The following is a 19,845-nucleotide window of genomic DNA, read 5'->3' on the forward strand; positions in this document are numbered from 1 at the left end:
ACTGGAAAAAAAATATGTTTTAATTTGAATGGGTGTATTATAAAACTTATATACTTTCAATGATCAACATTTTGAGAACCGCTCTTTGTTTAACTATAGTATCAGTTTTGTTAACTTATGTTTCCCTAAAAAGTTTTAAATTTTAAAAAAAGGTGAAATATTAACTTAGAAAAATTAACCGGTAAATTGATTGCTTTAATTTGCGGGCATCACATTTTTTATCCAGGCCAGGAGGTTTGTACTACTAATCCAATTTTTAGGCGACAGCTTAACGAAAGCTACTCACGTGGGACAGTGCGACGGTCCAGTTTGTGAAGCTTGCTCGATCCTTGCATTGAGTCCTAAAGACTGCCCAAGCCCCATGAGAGCGCTCACTGGGTCCTTATCTGGGATGGCCAAGGACATTCCAGTACCTTGAGAAGCCTAACATTGTAACGTTATAATTTTTTCAAATAACATTTGGTTTATTTATTTTTTTACAGGAACTGTTCTTTTTAGAGGCTTGCTGTTTTTATTGATTGTTCGTGTGTTTGATTGTGACGTACCTGAACGCCGGTATATTTGTACACCTTTCTTAGAGCTATGTCTGCTGCCTTGGTCCTGGCCTCTTTCTTGTTCGAACCTTCCGCCTGAATAACGGGTCCGTCTCCAAATTGTGCGGTAGCTACGAATCTATGCGTTTGAAAAAAAAAATTAATATTATCTAAATATGCAAAGACAAAATCACACTTAATTCTATTATTAAAATCAGATTGTTGGAAAGTGTATTGAATCCGTTTGTAAAAGGCATCGGGTCCGTAAAGCTCAGTTTTGAAATTTTATTATTATTTTTTTTTTCAAGTACATGTTTTAAGTGTTTATTCATTCATTCTTTATTCACTTCAGGGTTTACAGCCCATCCGTATTCATGTACATATAACATAAAAATCTGCAAGTGCAATAGAAGAATTGACAATCTATCATTGATTCTTCAAAATACATGTATAAAAGTCAAATGCATTACAAGCAAGATACAATTAGAGTTCGAAATTCTATAAGAGCTATCGATATCACGGAACGAATCTTTATGAAAAACCTAGCAAATTGCGCTTTTAATTCTTAAATTAACTTTCAAAGTTGGCTTAAATATCATTTTTGCAGTAAAACGGTCTTTTTCTGCATGAATTTTGACCTAGAACGCCATCAAGGCAGGCTTGCCCCAATAAAAATAAGATATTTTGTTCAAAGGAATAGATTAAGATAGGATTTTATTAGGGACACTCCCCATTGTCCTGGGGTCATTATTTGTGAGAACTTTTTATTAACTTATTTGTATTATAGTGGTTTTTATTACATATTAAAGTTTGAATAAGCTCAGTTGGTTTCACCGCTGTCACTTACCGCAAATCTAAAGGTATTTTTTTTTGGCATCCTAGTTCGAATCCACCTGTTGGCATGATTTTTCTTTTTTTTTTTAATTATCGGTTTGTATAAACACCTTATTATAATGATTTTTTTATAGAGGATTGTGCATTTTGTATTTTACTCTGATTGTCTTTCTTTAATGCACGTTTGCTCTTCAAATTGAAGACATTTAAAAAATGTATTTACTGAGGCATCAGATGTCAAAATAAACTTCCCTGTCCTATCAGAAATATTTTTAAGAGACATAACTTTTGGCATACATCAGTTGGAACAGGCAGTTAATTATGTAAATGAACATGTTAGCGCACAGGGTAGTTACGAGTTTTCTGTAAACCAGATTAAAAATATTTTAAACCTTATACAATGCCATGTTAAAATACAACCTCGCCATGCATCTTCAAAAAAATACAATTGTTGGATTGAAAAAGGTCAAACAGATAGAAGTCCTATATCTGGCTGGTTTTGTGGATGCAAAGTAGGTGCTAGAACCGTCTGGTGCTGTGCCCATGACGCTTTTGTTTTATAGTATTTAGATTATCCTCGTAATCAGCCACACAATCTAGTTCCTTCTACAAATTCACAAATTCAAGTTTCCGGAAATACAATTAAATCTTTTAAAACAAGATACCGTATTCATTACTTCAAACTTCAAAGTGGTATGCTGTTTCATCGTTTTGTTTAGAAACGCTGATATCTAAAAACCGAGTTATGTAATTGTTTCAATTTCCTTTTTTATAATTTGCATTTCTTACACCGATTACTTTTTTTTTAATTAAATGTATCATCTCCAAAGAAAGAACTAGCAATATTTTTACCGCCATGTTTATATTTGCTTCCGAAAAATATCATGCACGCTTTAAAAATATATGAAAATTCTGCGTTATCCTCTCATATAAAGGACCACATCGCGTAAAACATCTGTACCAACGAGGGACATTAATATAGAAACTTGCTTGACAATCGTTTGAATTAAATATTATATTCAAATAAAAAAATCTTGCAAAATTAGCTTCTGATAAAAGCAATTGAATGTGTTCTTATTGATGCGGGTCTGTTGCATAGATTTTGAAATATCATGTTCAAAACATGAATGAGATATTTATTAAGGAAAATATATACCCCATTTTAATGTCATTGTGGATAAGGAATAAATAAATTATGTGATAATTTAAAAATCGTTATTATGATCCCATACGAGAATGAAGTAAAATATCACATTCCTTATTTTTAAAGGATATCGATTTCATATTTTCAATAGAACAAAAGAAAATTGATGCATAAAACGACCTTTCAAATCGCATCACGCGAGACTCTCCATAGTTGCAAATATGCCCTTGTTGTCAATAAACACATATAAAATACATGTTCCGTATAATAGAAAGTAAACTGAAAATAACACTTAACAAATAATAAAATTTAAAAAATGTCCATGACGCATACTGGTAGGACAGCGACTGTGAAACTTTTAGAAAATCACTATACATTCAGAAAACAAGAACATAAGAGTTTATGTGTATGGCTTGAAATCAAGAAGTGGAACGGAAATCGATATCATTTTTTGAAGAAAGAAGCCTATATAGACCCTACTCGTATGTCAACTGTTTTGTTGTATACAAGTGATCCTTTGTTCTCCCGACCATCGGCTAAAATGTTACCTAGGCAAAACTTGACTTCTAACATTCAAGTTTTTGTCAATCATTCGAAACGCACAATTAAACAAATTCAAAAATTCTTACTTTTTTCATTTACAATAAAGGTTTAAAAATACAGGTATTTGATTCTACTTGGCAAAAGACACGTGAATGGTACATTACTTTGGATTTTCAGACCAAAAACAGACTGCCTGACAGTCGAGTTTTGGCTCTTTGCCAATCCTCTGGCCGTAATCCATGAATGCACTAATGGCGTTCTTCTGCAGACTAGGCGGGTTAAAATCGTAATTTGCTGGCGAGGGAAGGGAAGAATATCTACATCGCATTGGTTCTACTTTCGGCGGTAGTTTTTTGACTTCATGAACACCTTTAAATATAACATATGTACACATGTTTAACCTGTATAATAATTCATTTCTAAAATTCTTGGATGTTTGTGTTCCAGGAAAATTTAAAATTCTACCTGTACTATCGCTGGCTTCATATCTACTGACCGACAACAAAAACATATGGTCATATTACAAATATATGATTTTTAAATTACTTCACAATTTATAAATATTTCATTTATCTTTTTCTTTCAGTGATTTAATGATTAAAACAGGAAACTAGTTTTTTTTTCAACTGACATCTAATGGAAATCAACATACCTTCCATTCTTCTCCTCTTTGACAAATGGTGATTTTCATACCATGCACGTTTATTCAGTAATAAATGATACAAATTCATCTTTCTTTTTGGCATGATGGCTTCTACCGACTGTTTCTTACTTCCTTGAGTTAAAGCGAACTGAAAAAGAACTGAAAAAGAACTTAAACACAATAATTGCTGGAAACATATCCGTTTGTTTAATGGTCTTCTTACATTCACTAAAAACTAGGTTACTGTTATGAAGTACATATAAACATGAATATGCTTTATCTCATACGTGTGGTGTATATTACCCGTGTGATAAACCTTTGCTGTATCAAACGGGTGATGCTTTATTAAATACTTCATGTCCGAACTATTTCTCAATTCAATTCAATTCAATTTATTCTCTCAAACCATTATCATACAATGGTACATGAGGTACAATAACATATTTACATTAAATTGTGATGTCAAGGGTCTAATAAATTATATATAAATTATAATACAACATAGTATTACATGTGTTAGTAAGCATAAGTAAGTAAGAGCAAAAAAAAAAAATAGTAATAATACAAAAAGTGGTAGAAAAAAAAAAATAGATCATCATATAAAAATTTAATACAATGTTTCATTGGTGTTCAATACGCGGAGAGTAATAATAATAACTAGATTCGATCTCGTTGCGAGCAACGAGTGGGTCTTCCATCCAATTTTTGAATAAATAAGATTAAACTTATCAATTCAAAGATAAAATCGTAGATCTAAGCGAAAAAAAGAGAAAAAAATTTTGCGGCACTCCAGGCTTGAACCCGGGTCGCCTGGGCCATGTCCACGACTATATCGACTGAGCTACTCGGACTCCGCTTCAAAACTTTGACGCTTAATTTCTCGAGAATGCCTTGATCGATTTTAAAACTAATTACATATTCTTAATCAGTGAAAGGGTCACTATAAGGTGTTAAAATTTCAAAGAAAAATATAAAAAAATAAAAAAGTCGAAAAATTTAATTTTTCAAATTTCCTTCCGGTGACGACCGGAAGTGACGGCGGACCTTCTCTTGACCGAGGTACATTAGAAAAACGGTAGATCTATCATTTCTGAAAATTTCAGCTCTAAATCTTTGCTCGTTTTTGAGAAACCCGACAGACAAAATTGACTTTTTAAAATCGTAAACGGACGATAACTTCCGACCGGAAGTATATTTTTAAAAAATAAAAATTATATATCAGGTTTAGATAAAAACACGTTTATATTGAAAATTTGAGCGAAATCGACCCTGCCATCTCCGAGAAATCGTCTGCACAAAATCGGTAAGAAAAAAAAAGAATAATAACTAGAGCAAAGCTCGTTGCAAAGCAACGAGTAGGGTCTTCCGTTAATGTCGGAAGTAAAGCTGGAAGTTCCTGTAAGAAGCAGAGCTCTTAAACCAATAACAAGAGTAACTTAAATATAAAAGATGAAAAAAAATCGAATTATTCCTGGTACGACTTAACAAAATACGAATGATTTTTAGTACGACTTAACAATCACCTTTCCGATTTCAAGAACGACTTAACAAAAAAAATCCGAATGTGTTGAAGTACGACTTAACAATTATTTTTGGTACGAGTTAATTTAACTTTAAACATAACGCTATTTTTTAAACCAAGGACGCGGAATCAAAATTTCCGGAAAAAAATAATTTCTTAACCCCGATATCTCTGTAATGCATCGTCCGATTTTAAAACGGGTTTCGGTCTTAAATTAAGCTTAATAAAAGCTTCTTTGCTGCTTGATGATTATTATCAAATTATTGGTCAGAAAAGAGTTATTATGAAAAGACTTAGTAGCCCTTCTGGCCCCTAATTTGAGGGGTCAGCCCCTTTTTCTTGATATCAAATAAAAGGTCTCGCTAATATAAACATATTTTGTTCTACAAGTGTTCATGAATTGTAAACCGTTCTCGAGATATCTGTACAAATGCATTTTAGGGGCCGACCCTTTAACCCCTTACAACAAAATTTTTGGTATCATATTGTTAAGAACATTATTTTGAAGAACTTTTGTTCTACATTGCTTTTACAAATAGTTCTCCTTTTTCAGATATTAATGATCAGAGTTTTGAGTTCTGGCCCCTTGAAACCCCTAATGACGTAATATATGACTTAGGTATGGTAATGTATAGATTAAAAGCTGTACAATGAACATTTTTGCTTCTATAATTAATAACAAAATATTGTTCAGTAATGAGTTATTGTAAGAAGACATTAGAGCCCTCTTGACCCCTAATTTGAGGAGCCAGCCCCTTTTTCTTGACATCAAATGAAAGGTCTTGTAAATATAAACATATTTTGTTTTACAAGTGTTCACAAAATGTTTACCGTTCTTGAGATATCTGTACAAATGTGTTTTAGGGGCCGACCCTTTAACTCCTAAATGGGGTCATAAACAAAAACATTTAAGGTAGCATATTGTACAAAACATTATTTTGAATAACTTTTGTTCTACATTGCTTTTCAAAATATTTCTCCTTTTTCAGATATTAACGATCAAAGTTTTGAACTTCTGGCCCCTTGAAACCCCTTATTACGTAATATATGACTTAAGTATGGCACTGTATAGATAAACAGCTGTACAATGAACATTTTTGCTTCTATAATTGATAACAAATTATTGTTCACTAAAAAGTTATTGCAAATAGACTTTAGAGCCCTCTTGGCCCCTAATTTGAGGGGCCAGCCCCTTTTTCTTGATATCAAATAAAAGCCCGTGCAAATTGAAACAGCTTTTACATTACATGTTTTAACAAAATATTTATACGTCAAAAGATATTACGGAAAATGTGCGAAAATTTTGTGAAAAAATATGGTGCTAATTTTCAGGTTCAGGCGAGCTTCTAGGCCTTGCGCATTTTTCGCAATTGGAAGCATGGAGGGAAATCTACAGACATTCATCTACAATCCCTGCAAATTTCAAGCTTTTATCATGATTAGTTTCAGAGGAGATGCGTGGACAAAATGACCCTTAAAAATTTACAATATCGTCCATATCTGAAACCGGAAGTGACGTAATCATTTGAAATTTTAATAATCAGTAGCGACATTGATGCTTTATAACTCCTAAAAATTTGGTGTAAATCGGTTGAATAGTTTCTGAGAAATAACGCTCCAAAAAAGTCAGAAAAAGAAAAAAAAGTATAACTAGAGCAAAGCTCGTTGCAAAGCAACGAGTGGGTCTTCCGTTAATGTCGGAAGTAAAGCTGAAAGTTCCTGGAAAAAGCAGAGCTCTTTAACCAATAACAAGAGTAACTAAAATAAAAAGATGAAAAAAATCGAATTATTCCTGGTACGACTTAACAAACCCGAATGATTTTAAGTACGATTTAACAAAAACCTTTTTGATTTCAAGAACGACTTAACAAAAAATCTGAATGTTTTTAAGTACGACTTAACAATTATTTTTGGTACGAGTTAATTTTACTATGAACATTACGCTATTTTTTAAACCAAGAACGCGGAAACAAAATTTCCGGAAAAATCAATATTTAAACCCTGATATCTCTGTAATGCATTGTCTGATTTTAAAACGGATTTCAGTTTTAATTAAGCTTAATAAAAGCTGCTTTGTTGTTTTATAATAAATATCAAATTATTGGTCCAAAAAGAGTTATCATAAAAAGACTTAGTAGCCCTTGTACCCCCTAATTTGTTGGGCCAGCCCCTTTTTCTTGATATCAAATAATAAGTCTCGCTAATATAAACATATTTTGTTCTACAAGCGTTCATGAATTGTAAACCGTTCTCGAGATATATGTACAAATGTGTTTTAGGGGCCGACCCTTTAACCCCTTACCGAGGCCACTAACAACAAATATTTTGGTTTAATATTGTTCAGAACATTATTTTGAAGAACTTTTGTTCTACATTGCTTTTTAAAATATTTCTCCTTTTTCAGATATTAATGATCATAGTTTGAAGTTCTGGCCCTTTGAAACCCCTAATTACGTAATATATGACTTAGGTATGGTACTGTATAGTTGAACAGCTGTACAATGAACATTTTTGCTTCTATAATTAATAACAAAATATTGTTCAGTAAAGAGTTATTGTAAAAAGACATTAGAGCCCTTTTGGCCCCTAATTTGACAGGCCAGCCCCTTTTTCTTGATATCACATTCAAGGTCTTGCAAATTTAAACATATTTTGTTCAACAAGTGTTCATGAAATGTTAACCGTTCTTGAGATATCTGTACGAATGTGTTTTAGGGGCCGACCCTTTAACTCCTAAATGGGGTCATAAACAAAAACATTTAAGGTAGCATATTGACAAGAACACCATTTTAAGCAACTTTTGTTCTAGATTGCTTTTAAAAATATTTCTCCTTTTTCAGATATTAATGATCAAAGTTTTGAACTTCTGGCCCCTTGAAACCCCTAATTACGTAATATATGACTTCAGTATGATACTGTATAGATAAACAGCTGTACGATGAACATTTTTGCTTCTATAATTAATAACAAATTATTGTTCAGTAAAGAGTTATTGTAAGAAGACTTTAGAGCCCCCTTGGCCCCTAATTTGAGGGGTCAGCCCCTTTTTCTTAAAATCAAAGGAAAGCTCGTGAAAATTGAAACAACTTTTGCATTACATGTTTTAACAAATTATGTGCACATCGAAAGGTATTACAGAGAATGTGCAAAAATTTCGTGGAAAATTTTGGTGCTTATTTTCAGGTTCAGGCGAGCTTCGAGGCCTTGAGCAATTTTCATAATTGGAAGCATGGGGGTACATCTACAGACATTCATCTACAACCCCTGAAAATTTTAAGCTTCTATCTTGATTAGTTTCGGAGGAGATGCGTGGACAAAATAACCCTTAAAAATTTACAAAATCGTCTATATCTGAAACCGGAAGTGACGTCATCATGCAAAAATTTGATAATATGTAGCGACGATGATGTTCTATCACTCCTAAAAATTTCGTGCAAATCGGTTGGGTAGTTTTTGAGAAATAACGCTCCAAAAAAGTCAGAAAAAGAAAAAAAAGAATAATAAGAACTAGAGCAAAGCTCGTTGCAAAGCAACGAGTGGGTCTTCCGGTAATGTCGAAAGTAAAGCTAGAAGTTCCTGTAAGAAGCAGGGTTCTTAAACCAACATAAAAAACTAAGACAAAAAAATCGAATTATTCTTGTTACGAATTAACAAAATCCGAATGATTCCAAGTACGAATTAACAAAGCTTATCGATTTCAAGAACGACTTAGCAAATACAAATCCGAATGTGTAAAAGTACGATTCAACAATTATCGAATAATTTTAGGTACGAGTTAATTTAAGCCGAACATAAAACTATTTTCTTAACCAAGAATGTGGAATCAAAATGTCCGGAAAAATCAATTTTTTAACCCCTATATCTCTGTATTGCATCGTCCGATTTTAGAACGGATTTCAGTTTTGAATTATGAATAATAAGCTCTTATTTTCTGTTATTATGATTAATAACAAATTATCGCAAAAAATAAGTTATTATGAAAAGTCTTCGCAGCCCCTTTGGCCCCTTATTTGAGGGGTCACTCCTTTTTTCTTGATATCAAATGAAAGGTCTTGTAAATATAAACATATTTTGTTCTACATGTATTCACGAATTGTTGACCGTTCTAAAGATATCCGAACAACTGTGTTTTAGGGGCCGAACCTTAAACTCCTTACCAGGGCCACCAACATAAATGTTTTAGATACCATATCGTTAAGAACATTACGTTAAGCATTTTTTGTTCTACAATGCTTATCAAAATATTTCTCCTTTTCTAGATATTAATGATCAAAGTTTTGGACATATGGCCCCTTGAAACCCCTAATTACGTATCATATGACATATGTATGGTACCGTATAGATAAACAGATGTACAATGAACATTTTTGGTTCTATAATTGATAACAAATTATTTTTCAGTTAAGAGTTATTATAAAAAGAATTTATAGCCCTCTTGGCCCCTTATTTGAGGGGCCAGCCCCTTTTTCTTGATATCAAATAAAAGGTCCTGTAAATATAAACGCATTTTGTTCAACAAGTGTTCAGAAATTGTTGACCGTTCTAAAGATATCTGAACAAATGTAATTTAGGGGCCGACCCTTAAAATCCTTACTGGGACCACCAACAAAAATTTTTTAGGGAGCATATTGTTAAGAACATTATTTAAAGCATTTTTTGTTCTATAATGCTTATCAAAATATTTCTCCTTTTCTAGATATTTAAGTTCAAAATTTCGGACTTTTGGCCCCTTAAAGCCCCAAATGACGTAACATATGACTTAGGCATGGTACTGTTTAGATAAACAGATGTACAATGAACATTTTTGGTTCTATAATTGATAACAAATTATTTTTTCAATCAAGAGTTATTGCAAAAATACTTTAAAGCCCTTTTGGCCCCTAATTTGAGGGGCCAGCCCCTTTTTTCTTAAATCAAACAAAAGATCTAGTTAATCTAAACAACTTTTGCATTACATGTCTTAACAAAATATTTACACATTAAAAGCTAGGGCCGAAAATGTGCGAAAATTTCGTGAACAAAATTGGTGCCAATTTTCGAGCTCGGGCGAGCTTCACCGCCTTGCGCATTTTTCAAAATATAAAATAAATAGGATCATCTACAAACATTCATCTACTATCCCTGAAAATTTCATATTTCTATCGCAATTAGTTTTTGAAAAGTTACGTGGACAAAATGGTCCTTAAAAATTTACTTAATCCTCAAAATCTCAAACCGGAAGTGACGTCATCAGCCAGAAATTTTATAATATCAAGTACGTTTGATGCTCAATACGTCCTGTAAATTTCATGCAAGTCGGTTGAGTAGTTCACGAGAAATAGCGTTCGAAAAAAGTCAGAAAAAAAATAAAAAATAAAATAATAATAAGGAAAAGAAACAATAGAATAACAAGAGGGTCTTCCGTCGGAAACGGAAGACCCTAATAAAGAAAAAGAAACCGTAGAAAAACAAGAGGGTCTTCCGTTGGAAACGGAAGACCCTAATAATAAAGAAAAAGAAACCGTAGAATAACAAAAGGGTTTTCCGTTGAAAACGGAAAACCCTAATAATAACTAGATTCGATCTCGTTGCGAGCAACGAGTGGGTCTTCCGTCCAATTTTTGAATAGATAAGATTAAACTTATCAATTCAAAGATAAAATCGTAGATCTAAGCGAAAAAAAGAGAAAAAAATTTTGCGGCACTCGAGGCTTGAACCCGGGTCGCCTGGGCCATGTCCACGACCATAACGACTGAGCTACTCGGACTCCGCTTCAGAACTTTGACGCTTAATTTCTCGAGAATGCCTCGATCGATTTTAAAACAAATTACATATTCTGAATCAGTGAAAGGGTCACTATAAGGTGTGAAAATTTCAAAGAAAAATATTAAAAAATAAAAAAGTCGAAAAATTCAATTTTTCAAAATTCCTTCCGGTGACGACCGGAAGTGACGGCGGACATTCTCTTGACCGAGGTGCACCAGGAAATCGATAGATCTATCATCTCTGAAATTCTCAGCTCTCTATCTTTACTCGTTTTTGAAAAACATGAGCGACAAAATTGACTTTTTATATTCGTTTATTGACGATAACTTCCGACCGGAAGTGAATTTTCGAAATTTGTTTCAGCGGTATAAATTTCAGATAACGAGGCTTTAGTCCTGAAAATTTGAGAGAAATCGATCGTCCCATCTCTGAGAAATCGCCTGCACAAAATTTGTAAGACAAAAAAAGAATAATAATAATAACTAGAGCAAAGCTCGTTGCAAAGCAACGAGTGGGTCTTCCGTTAATGTCGGAAGTAAAGCCGGAAGTTCTGTAAGAAGCAGAGCTCTTAAACCAACGACAAGAGTAACTAAAATAAAAAGATGAAAAAATCGAATTATTCCTGGTACGACTTAACAAAATCCGAATGATTTTAAGTATGAATTAACAAAAACCTTTCTGATTTCAAGAACGACTTGACAAAAAAAATCCGAATGTGTTCAAGCACGACTTAACAATTATTTTTGGTACGAATTTATTTTACTTTGAACATTACTCTATTTTTTAAACCAAGGACGCGGAATCAAAATTTCCGGAAAAATCAATTTTTAAACCCTGATATCTCTGTAATGCATTGTTTGATTTTCAAACAGATTTCAGATTTGAATTCACCATGGCATGTTCTATAAGACTGTAGTAGTGTCTTATTTTGTTCCAAAAAATGAAAATTTCCAAAAATTGGAGCAGCTTCCGGTTTTGAGCAAAATTGATGAACAAAATTTTAAACCCCCCAGTACATTATAGAATGGATACATCTATCATCAGTAAAAATTTCAAAGCGATATCTTTAAAGTTAACGGAGATTTCTTCCGGACAAAATCACTTTTTTTAAATTTAAAAATGGCCGCCAAATTTGAACGGAAGTGACGTAAATGCTAAAACTTTAAAATCTTTGAGGCACGGTAACTTTACAAAAGCTCTGAAAATTTCATTGAAATCGGATGAACACTTTTTGAGATATAAAGCCGAGAAGGAGTCAGAAAAAAAATAAAAAATAAAATAATAATAAAAAGAAACCGAAGAAAAACAAGAGGGTCTTCCGTTGGAAACGGAAGACCCTAACTAGACACGATCTCGTTGCGAGCAACGAGGAGGTCTTCCGTTCGAATTTTAGAATGAAATATGACATCATCGACTTTGATTTTCGACAACAAAACATGTTATGGAAAATGGAGTGAAGTACTAACGCTTTATTATATCGCTTTTTATAAGTTTTCTTGCTTTTTTAAATACTTGCATTTCTTTCAATTAAGATAGAAAAGATCAAAGTTGTTTACCTCTGGTCCCTAAAAACCCTAATAGGGTAACGCAAGAAAATCATTATATTGTTAGGATATATAAACGTATTATACCTAATCTAGCTTTAATAACCTTTCACAAAATGGCTCTCATTAAAGGGCTATAGATAAAAGGTTTTAGAGCTCTTTGATCCCCTAATTTAAGGGGCAAGTCCCTTTTTCTTGGATTCAAATGAAAGGACATTTAATTCTGAACACATTTTGTCAACAAGTGTTTAGAAATTCGTTACCGTTCTGGAGATATATGAGAAAGAAGGTTTTAGGGGCCGATCCCTTATCTCCTTATAGGGGCCGTTTAACGAAATTTTGAAGGTCGTATATTGTTAAGAACATCATTTTGAACAACTTTTCTTCTGTACTGCATTTCAAAATATTTTTTCTTTCTGAGATATGGGTGATCAAATTTTGGACTTTTGGCCCCTAAAAACCCCTAATTACAAAACACATGATAAAATCATTACTTGAAAACAAATTTTGTTCAACAAGTGTTTAGAAATTCGTTACCGTTTTGGAGATATATGAGAAAGAAGGTTTTAGGGGCCGGTCCCTTATCTCCTTTTAGGGGCCGTTTAACGAAATTTTGACGGTTGCATTTTGTTGAAACATCATTTTGAACAATTTTTCTTCTGTACGTAACACATGATAAAATCATTACATTGCTTGAATACATAACTATAAAATAAACTCATTTGCTTCTAAAACATTTCACAAATTATCTCTCAGTAAAGGGCTACAGATTAAATATTTTAGAGCCCTATGGTCCCCTAATTTAAGGGGCCAGCCCCTTTTTCTTGGTATCAAATAAAAGGTCATTTAATTCAACGCAAATTTTGTTCAACAAGTGTTTAGAAATTCGTTACCGTTCTGGAGATATATAAGAAAGAAGGTTTTAGGGGCCGGTCCCTTATCTCCTTTTAGGGGCCGTTTAACGAAATTTGACGATTGCATTTTGTTGAGAACATCATTTTGAACAACTTTTCTTCTGTACCGCATTACAAAATAGTTTTCCTTTCTGAGATATGGGTGATCGAAAGTTTGGACTTTTGGCCCCTAAAAACCCTTAATTACGTAACACATGATAAAATCATTACATTGCTTGAATACATATAATTGAGATAAACACATTTGCTTCTATAGCATTTCACATAATATCTCTCAGTAAAGGGCTACAGATGAAAGACTTTAGAGCCCTTTGGTCCCCTTATTTGAGGGGCCAGCCCCTTTTTCTTGATATCAAATAAAAGGTCATTTAATTCTACACAAAATTTGTTAAACAAGTGTTTAGAAATTCGTTACCGTTCTGGAGATATATGAGAAAGAAGGTTTTAGGGGCCGGTCCCTTATCTCCTTTTAGGGGCCGTTTAACGAAATTTTGACGGTTGCATTTTGTTGAGAACATCATTTTGAACATTTTTTCTTCTGTACTGCATTACAAAATAGTTTTCCTTTCTGAGATATGGGTGATCGAAAGTTTGGACTTTTGGCCCCTAAAAACCCTTAATTACGTAACACATAATAAAATCATTACATTGCTTGACTACATAACATTGAGATAAACATATTTGCATCTATAATCTATTACAAAATATCCCTCGGTAAAGAGTTACGGGTAAACGATTTTAGAGCCCTCTAGGTCCCTAATTTGCGGGGCCAGCCCCTTTTTCTTGATATCAGCTGAAAGATCTTGTAAATATAAAGTTTTTTTACATTACATGTTTTAACAAAATATTTTCCAGAAAAGAGATGAAGAGAGAAAAGCACAAAAAATAACGACACTTTTTTAATGTCAATTTTTGAGCCATAGCGAGCTTTGGCGCCAATAGTGCTAAACATACAAAACAACAATCATGCAAAACTTCAATCTTTCCTTTACCAACCGTAGAAATTTGAGCTCAAAATCTCTTATAGTTTAGGAGAACAGCCGCAGACAAAATACCCATATAAAAAATAGAAAAATCTCAATATCTCCAAAACGGATGTGACGTCATCAATGCAAAACATTTGCTATCAATTTCAGACCACTATCTATCACATCTGAAAATTTGATGGAGATCGGTTGAGCCGTTTCTGAGAAATCGCGTGCACAAAAATGGGAAGAAAAAAAAAGAATAAAAATAATAGGGAAAAAGAAACCGAAGAATAACAATAAGGTCTTCCGTTGGAAACGGAAGACCTTAATAATAATAATAATAATAAGAAAAGTGAAAAAGAAACCGAAGAATAATAGAAGGGTCTTCCGCTGAAGACGGAAGACCCTAATAAGAATAAGAAAAGTGAAAAAGAAACAATAGAATAATAGAAGGGTCTTCCGCTGAAGACGGAAGACCCTAATAAATGCTAATATAGTTTAGGCTGGACAGCAGAATTGCTCTTGGATATTCAATTTAAAAGAGCTTAATTTTTTCAATGTTTTGATGTTCGTTGTCATCAGCAGTTCCCTAAATTTTAATGTACTTGGTTTTTGAAAATACTTGGTACATAGAAATTGCTTACGTAAAGTTAAAAAAAATTTACATTCAAGAATAAAATGGTATTCGTCAGCTAATTTACCACTATTACAGAGTGTGCAGCTTCTGTCATTTACAGGAATTCCATACCATCTACCGGTTTCAATCGGTAAACGGTGATTTGCTGTTCTGAATTTAATAAGTGGTTTCCAAATTTTTTTAGTAAGAATGCCTAAGTATTTTTCAAAACCAAACTTTTGTTTATAAATTTTATATATTTGACCTTTAGATGAATTATCTATATCTTTTACCCATTTCTGAATGAACTGGTCCTGCAATCTTTGTTTGATGGCGGCAGAAATCCACTTATCATTAACTATTGCAGTACATTGTTCTGTCCAGATATTAGAGAACCCACATGAGTCTAAAATATGTCGTATAAAATCAGTCCATGGATTTACACACTCATTATTATACATATATTGGTTTGCTAAATATTTGTAAACAGTAAACACAATCTTATTGTCTTGACCTTGGATCATTTTTGTCCAATAAGAAATCATTCGAGAATATACAGTTACGTATAAAGGATAACGACCTGATTCACCATAGACCATATACGATGGAGTACTACTTTTCATACATAGAATATATTTTAAAAATTTCAAATGGATTTTTTCAATAATATCTATATTCTCGTAACCCCAGATTTCACAAGCATAGAGCAAAACCGGCACTACTACTTTATCAAACAAATCAAACTGTTGTTCCATGGGTAGATTAAAAAGTCTTATTTTTCTAATAATACTATACATAGCTTTCTGTGCTTGCTCAACCAAGTGTTTTTTTGCTTTACAAAAAGATCCACTTCTGGAAAATACAGTACCCAAATATTTGAATTCACTCACAATTTCAACAACGTTATTATTATAATAAAAAATGTTTTTTGGCTTAGGGCCTTTTGAAAAAACTAATATCTTTGTTTTTTCTACATTGACATTTAGTTTCCATTGGGAACAGTACACATGGAATTCATCTAGTGCTTTCTGGAGATCATCAGCGGTCTCAGACATAATAACCGTATCGTCTGCATAAAATAATAGGCAAAGTTTCAAGTATAACATCAACTCATCTTCAATGGAAGAACTAATACTTTGTAACCCAACAATATTTTTATCTAATAAAAAATCTTCTAAGTCATTAGTATACAATGAAAATAAAAAAGGAGATAAATTTTCTCCTTGACGCACACCTATATTACAACAGAAAAAATCAGATGACATACCGTTCATACATATCTTAGATTTTATTCCTTTGTACATATTTCGTATAAAAGCATAACATTTCCCCCCTATTCCATTATCTAATAGTTTATACCATAGACCATTTCTCCAGACGGTATCAAATGCTTGTTTAAAGTCAACAAAAGCACAGAATAATTTTTTCTTTCTACATAGTAAGGTATTTGATAAAAATTGAAGAGTTAGAATATGGTCCAGAGTTGAATGATTTTTCCTAAAACCTGCCTGACTGCTAGTAATGAGGTTGATTTCAGATGCATACGTATCTAAACGCTTGCTCAAAATGCATGTAAATAATTTTCCGAGGCAACTAAGCAATGTTATCGGTCTATAATTTTCTGGCTGGGTGGGGTCGCCCTTATTCTTAAATATAGGTTTAATAATTCCTATCAACCACTCGTCTGGTACATAACCTCTATCGTAAATTAGATTAAATAGTTTCCTATAAACTGGTAAAAATATTGTAACTGTTGTAAAAATGTGTTCATTAATCACTAAATCATGTCCTGGTGATTTATTGTTTTTAAGTTTCTTAACCGCTTCTAAAATTTCTTCGTCGCTAATAGGGAGGTTCAGAAAGTCATATGTATCCGTAACGGCCACTTCTGGTAAATTTTCATTACTGTTATCGACTTCGCACTCATTCATACCTTTCAGAAACTCGAACATATCATTAATATCTACAGCACTCGAGTTGTTTTTACTACCTGCATTAAGGATTTTCCAATAATCTTTTGGATTATTGGAATGCAAGTTCACTAATTTTTTTGTTAGCTCCGACTTATGGTTTTTAATACACTTATCCATTATGTTTTTATAATTTTTGTTCGCTGATTTTAGAGTTTCTTTGTTTTCGGCAGATTTACATTTAGAATAGTTCTTTGTGGCTGAGTGGAACTTTTTTCGTGCGGATCTACATTCCTGATTAAACCATGGTTTATTGCATCTTACATGTTTGGAATGTGGTTAAACGACACCAAATGTTTCCTTAGCAGCGTTAGAGAAAACATTACAAATATCACTAGTTATATCAGAAATATTGTCTTGATTGAAATCACGCGTTCCTCTGGCTAGGTCATCTAAAATGAGGTCAATATCATTGACGGCCGCGGTATTAATGTTATGGCAAAAGTCCTTAGCTTTATCCTGTGACCATAATTTTACGCTTGGCTGAGTTTTACCTGTGATATCATTCAACGGTGTTTGTGTGTTATTACAACTTGAAACAGTAAAAGAAATTGGATTGTGAACATCAGAATATAAATTATTAAATTCTACAATATCAAAATCCTGGAAAAAAGCAAACATGTGTACACTAGATAAAACGTAGTCGACCGTGCTACTGCTCTTACATGTAGTACCACCTGTATACTTATCATTGCCTATACGGCTATTTACAATATAGAGTTCATTATTTTTGCAAAAATCTATAAGCTTATATCCAAAATTGTTTACGTGAAAATCTTGCACTTTTCGTTCCAGTGGTATTTTCAGCATTTGAAAAGCTTGTGAGCGGACTGCTATATCAGTATTATAAATATCTTCACACATATTTAATTGCGTTAAAAATCATCAGATATAACATAATCATGTAAACAACCAACACGTGCATTAAAATCACCGAGTAAACATACATACTTAGAATCTTTTGCAATATTGATAAGCTCCTGTTCTAATTCAATAAAACAGTCAGGTGAAGAAAATCTACTACATTCAGGGGGGATATAAACGATTCCACACAATAGATCCTCGTCATAGTTTAACAGTTGTTTGCTAACTTTGAACCATAAGACATTTTTGCAATCAGTTTTCATGATTTTGACATGCTTGGCTAAGTTTTCTTTAACTAATAATATAATTCCACCAGATCTAGTTTTAGAAAGTTTCTGCCTATTTTTCATAAAAGTAACAAAACCGGGAATAGCTATTGTATCCGAATCATCTGTTTTCGTTTCTGTCAAACCAAGAATGTCAAAGCCAGATATGAAATGGTTAAACTCATCATAATTTAATTTATTTTTAATGCTACAAACGTTAAGTGAAAGGAAATGAAGTTTTCTATGACAGTCATCATTAAGTGGAGTTCCGGTCTGCTCTCCGGCGCGTCCCTAGTATCGGTCAGGCGTCGATCCTTGGCGCTGCCTCTTTAGTGGTTGGTGATCCTTGGCGGTCCCGCTCTGATGACTCTGAGCTGGGGTTGTATTATTCGACACGGCGCGATCTGGATAAAAACGGGGAGCGGATTCTGTTGATGAGTCGTATTTTTCTCCCTCAATGTATAGAGTATCACGAATCAGACTCGCGCGTTTGTGATCTTTCTTAGCTTGTCTTAACACTGGATAAAGAAGCTTTCTTTTTTCTTCAATTTCTGGAGGGAATTGTTCATTTACCCATATACGACTTCCTTTGAGCTTCCTTGCAGCATTTTTTCGGATGAATTCGCGATCTTTAAAGTAAGAGAATTTCGCAATGATATTTCGGGGCTGCTCCTTGAATTCTGACCATTTGCCCATTCTATGCACTCTCTCAAATGGAATATCGTAATCTAATTTGTATTTCTTTTGTAGGAGATCTTGGAGTACCGCCTCTGTATTTTCCCATCTCTCCTCTGGAATTCCAGTGAAGATAAGATTATCCCGCATAGAACGTGCTTTTAAATCCGTCAGGGATTCTTTAATACTCTCACTGGCTTCTCTCATTTCTCTCGGTTCCTTATTCACTTTGTCTTCGAGATTCTTTTGGGCTGTGGTAGTTTTTAGAATTTCATGTTTATTGCTGTTGGCAATTTTTTTACTACTTTGTGCTTCTTCTTTAACAGAGTCAAAAACATTTCCAAGATCTTTTACGTTAGATTCCAGACTAGAAAGATCCTTTTTTGTTGTTTCAAGACCATTTTCAACATAGGCTATTTTGTTTTTCATAGTGCCAAGAGATTTTTGCATTTCGTTCACGACGACAACTTTTTCTTCGATCGCTGACAATCTTTCTTCTAATGCATTGTTTTTGGTTTCAATATTGGATAACTTAGAGTTTATTTCTATGAGGATAGTATGGATGGACACCAATGATATCTGATTTTCTTTGTTCTGAACACATTCTGCATTTTCACTGCGTTCGCCATATATGATGGAGTGACTTTGGGACAAAAGTGCCGTAGTGTCGGACACAGACATTTTAAATAAGTAATATTGGTTGTCTTTTTAATGCAAACTAGGGTACCCGAACTCACAAATCGAAATATTAGTGATGTCGTACACCCTGGGTGGTGTCTAGTACAGAATAACACACAACACACTGTATTGTATACGGTGCGGCTCAAGCTAGACAATGCTGAGTGAGTTGATCTCACGGTCACACACACAATTGAAACCTACATTATGTACATAGCAAGTTTTTTGATAGCGTAGATTATTCATACACTATAAAAAAATACAAAAGTTTCTGAGGAATGGGGTTCTCATTCACATGGCACAAGCATATACAGAAATACAGTTCTTTTGTAGCTGATTAAGACTTGTATTTTGAAGTTTTCGCCGGAGCCCAAAACAACAACGAC

At 33.3% G+C, this 19,845-nt stretch overlaps 2 protein-coding genes across 8 annotated transcripts in view; both read right to left on the reverse strand.

Annotated features, from left to right (window-relative positions):
* Positions 1 to 19,845, reverse strand: part of LOC128176028 (double-stranded RNA-specific adenosine deaminase-like) — a 28,735-nt gene that overhangs the window by 6,225 nt on the left and 2,665 nt on the right. For 4 of the 7 annotated variants that reach the window (XM_052842023.1, XM_052842020.1, XM_052842018.1 and 1 more), the window contains exons 2-5: positions 3,707 to 3,845; positions 3,219 to 3,423; positions 546 to 672; positions 287 to 423 (exon numbers count right to left, since the gene is read on the reverse strand). In XM_052842023.1, the coding sequence (XP_052697983.1) occupies positions 287 to 423; positions 546 to 672; positions 3,219 to 3,423; positions 3,707 to 3,800 (563 nt within the window). In that variant the 5' untranslated portion in view covers positions 3,801 to 3,845. Of the gene's footprint in view, positions 1 to 286; positions 424 to 545; positions 673 to 3,218; positions 3,424 to 3,706; positions 3,846 to 4,000; positions 4,071 to 19,845 lie in introns of those variants that run through there. The other 3 variants (XM_052842019.1, XM_052842022.1, XM_052842021.1) reach the window with 3 other exon arrangements.
* LOC128176974 (uncharacterized) lies at positions 18,398 to 19,462 on the reverse strand. Its single transcript, XM_052843481.1, has one exon. It carries the CDS (start codon positions 19,460 to 19,462, stop codon positions 18,398 to 18,400), a length of 1,065 nt encoding a protein of 354 aa, XP_052699441.1.

The sequence above is a fragment of the Crassostrea angulata genome, chromosome 3 (genome assembly GCF_025612915.1).
Source record: "Crassostrea angulata isolate pt1a10 chromosome 3, ASM2561291v2, whole genome shotgun sequence".
Taxonomy (NCBI): Eukaryota; Metazoa; Mollusca; class Bivalvia; order Ostreida; family Ostreidae; genus Magallana; species Magallana angulata.

Bases quoted from the DNA above. Each gene is read 5' to 3' on its own strand.
- LOC128176974 (XM_052843481.1), bottom strand. From the start codon at position 19,462: ATGTCTGTGTCCGACACTACGGCACTTTTGTCCCAAAGTCACTCCATC.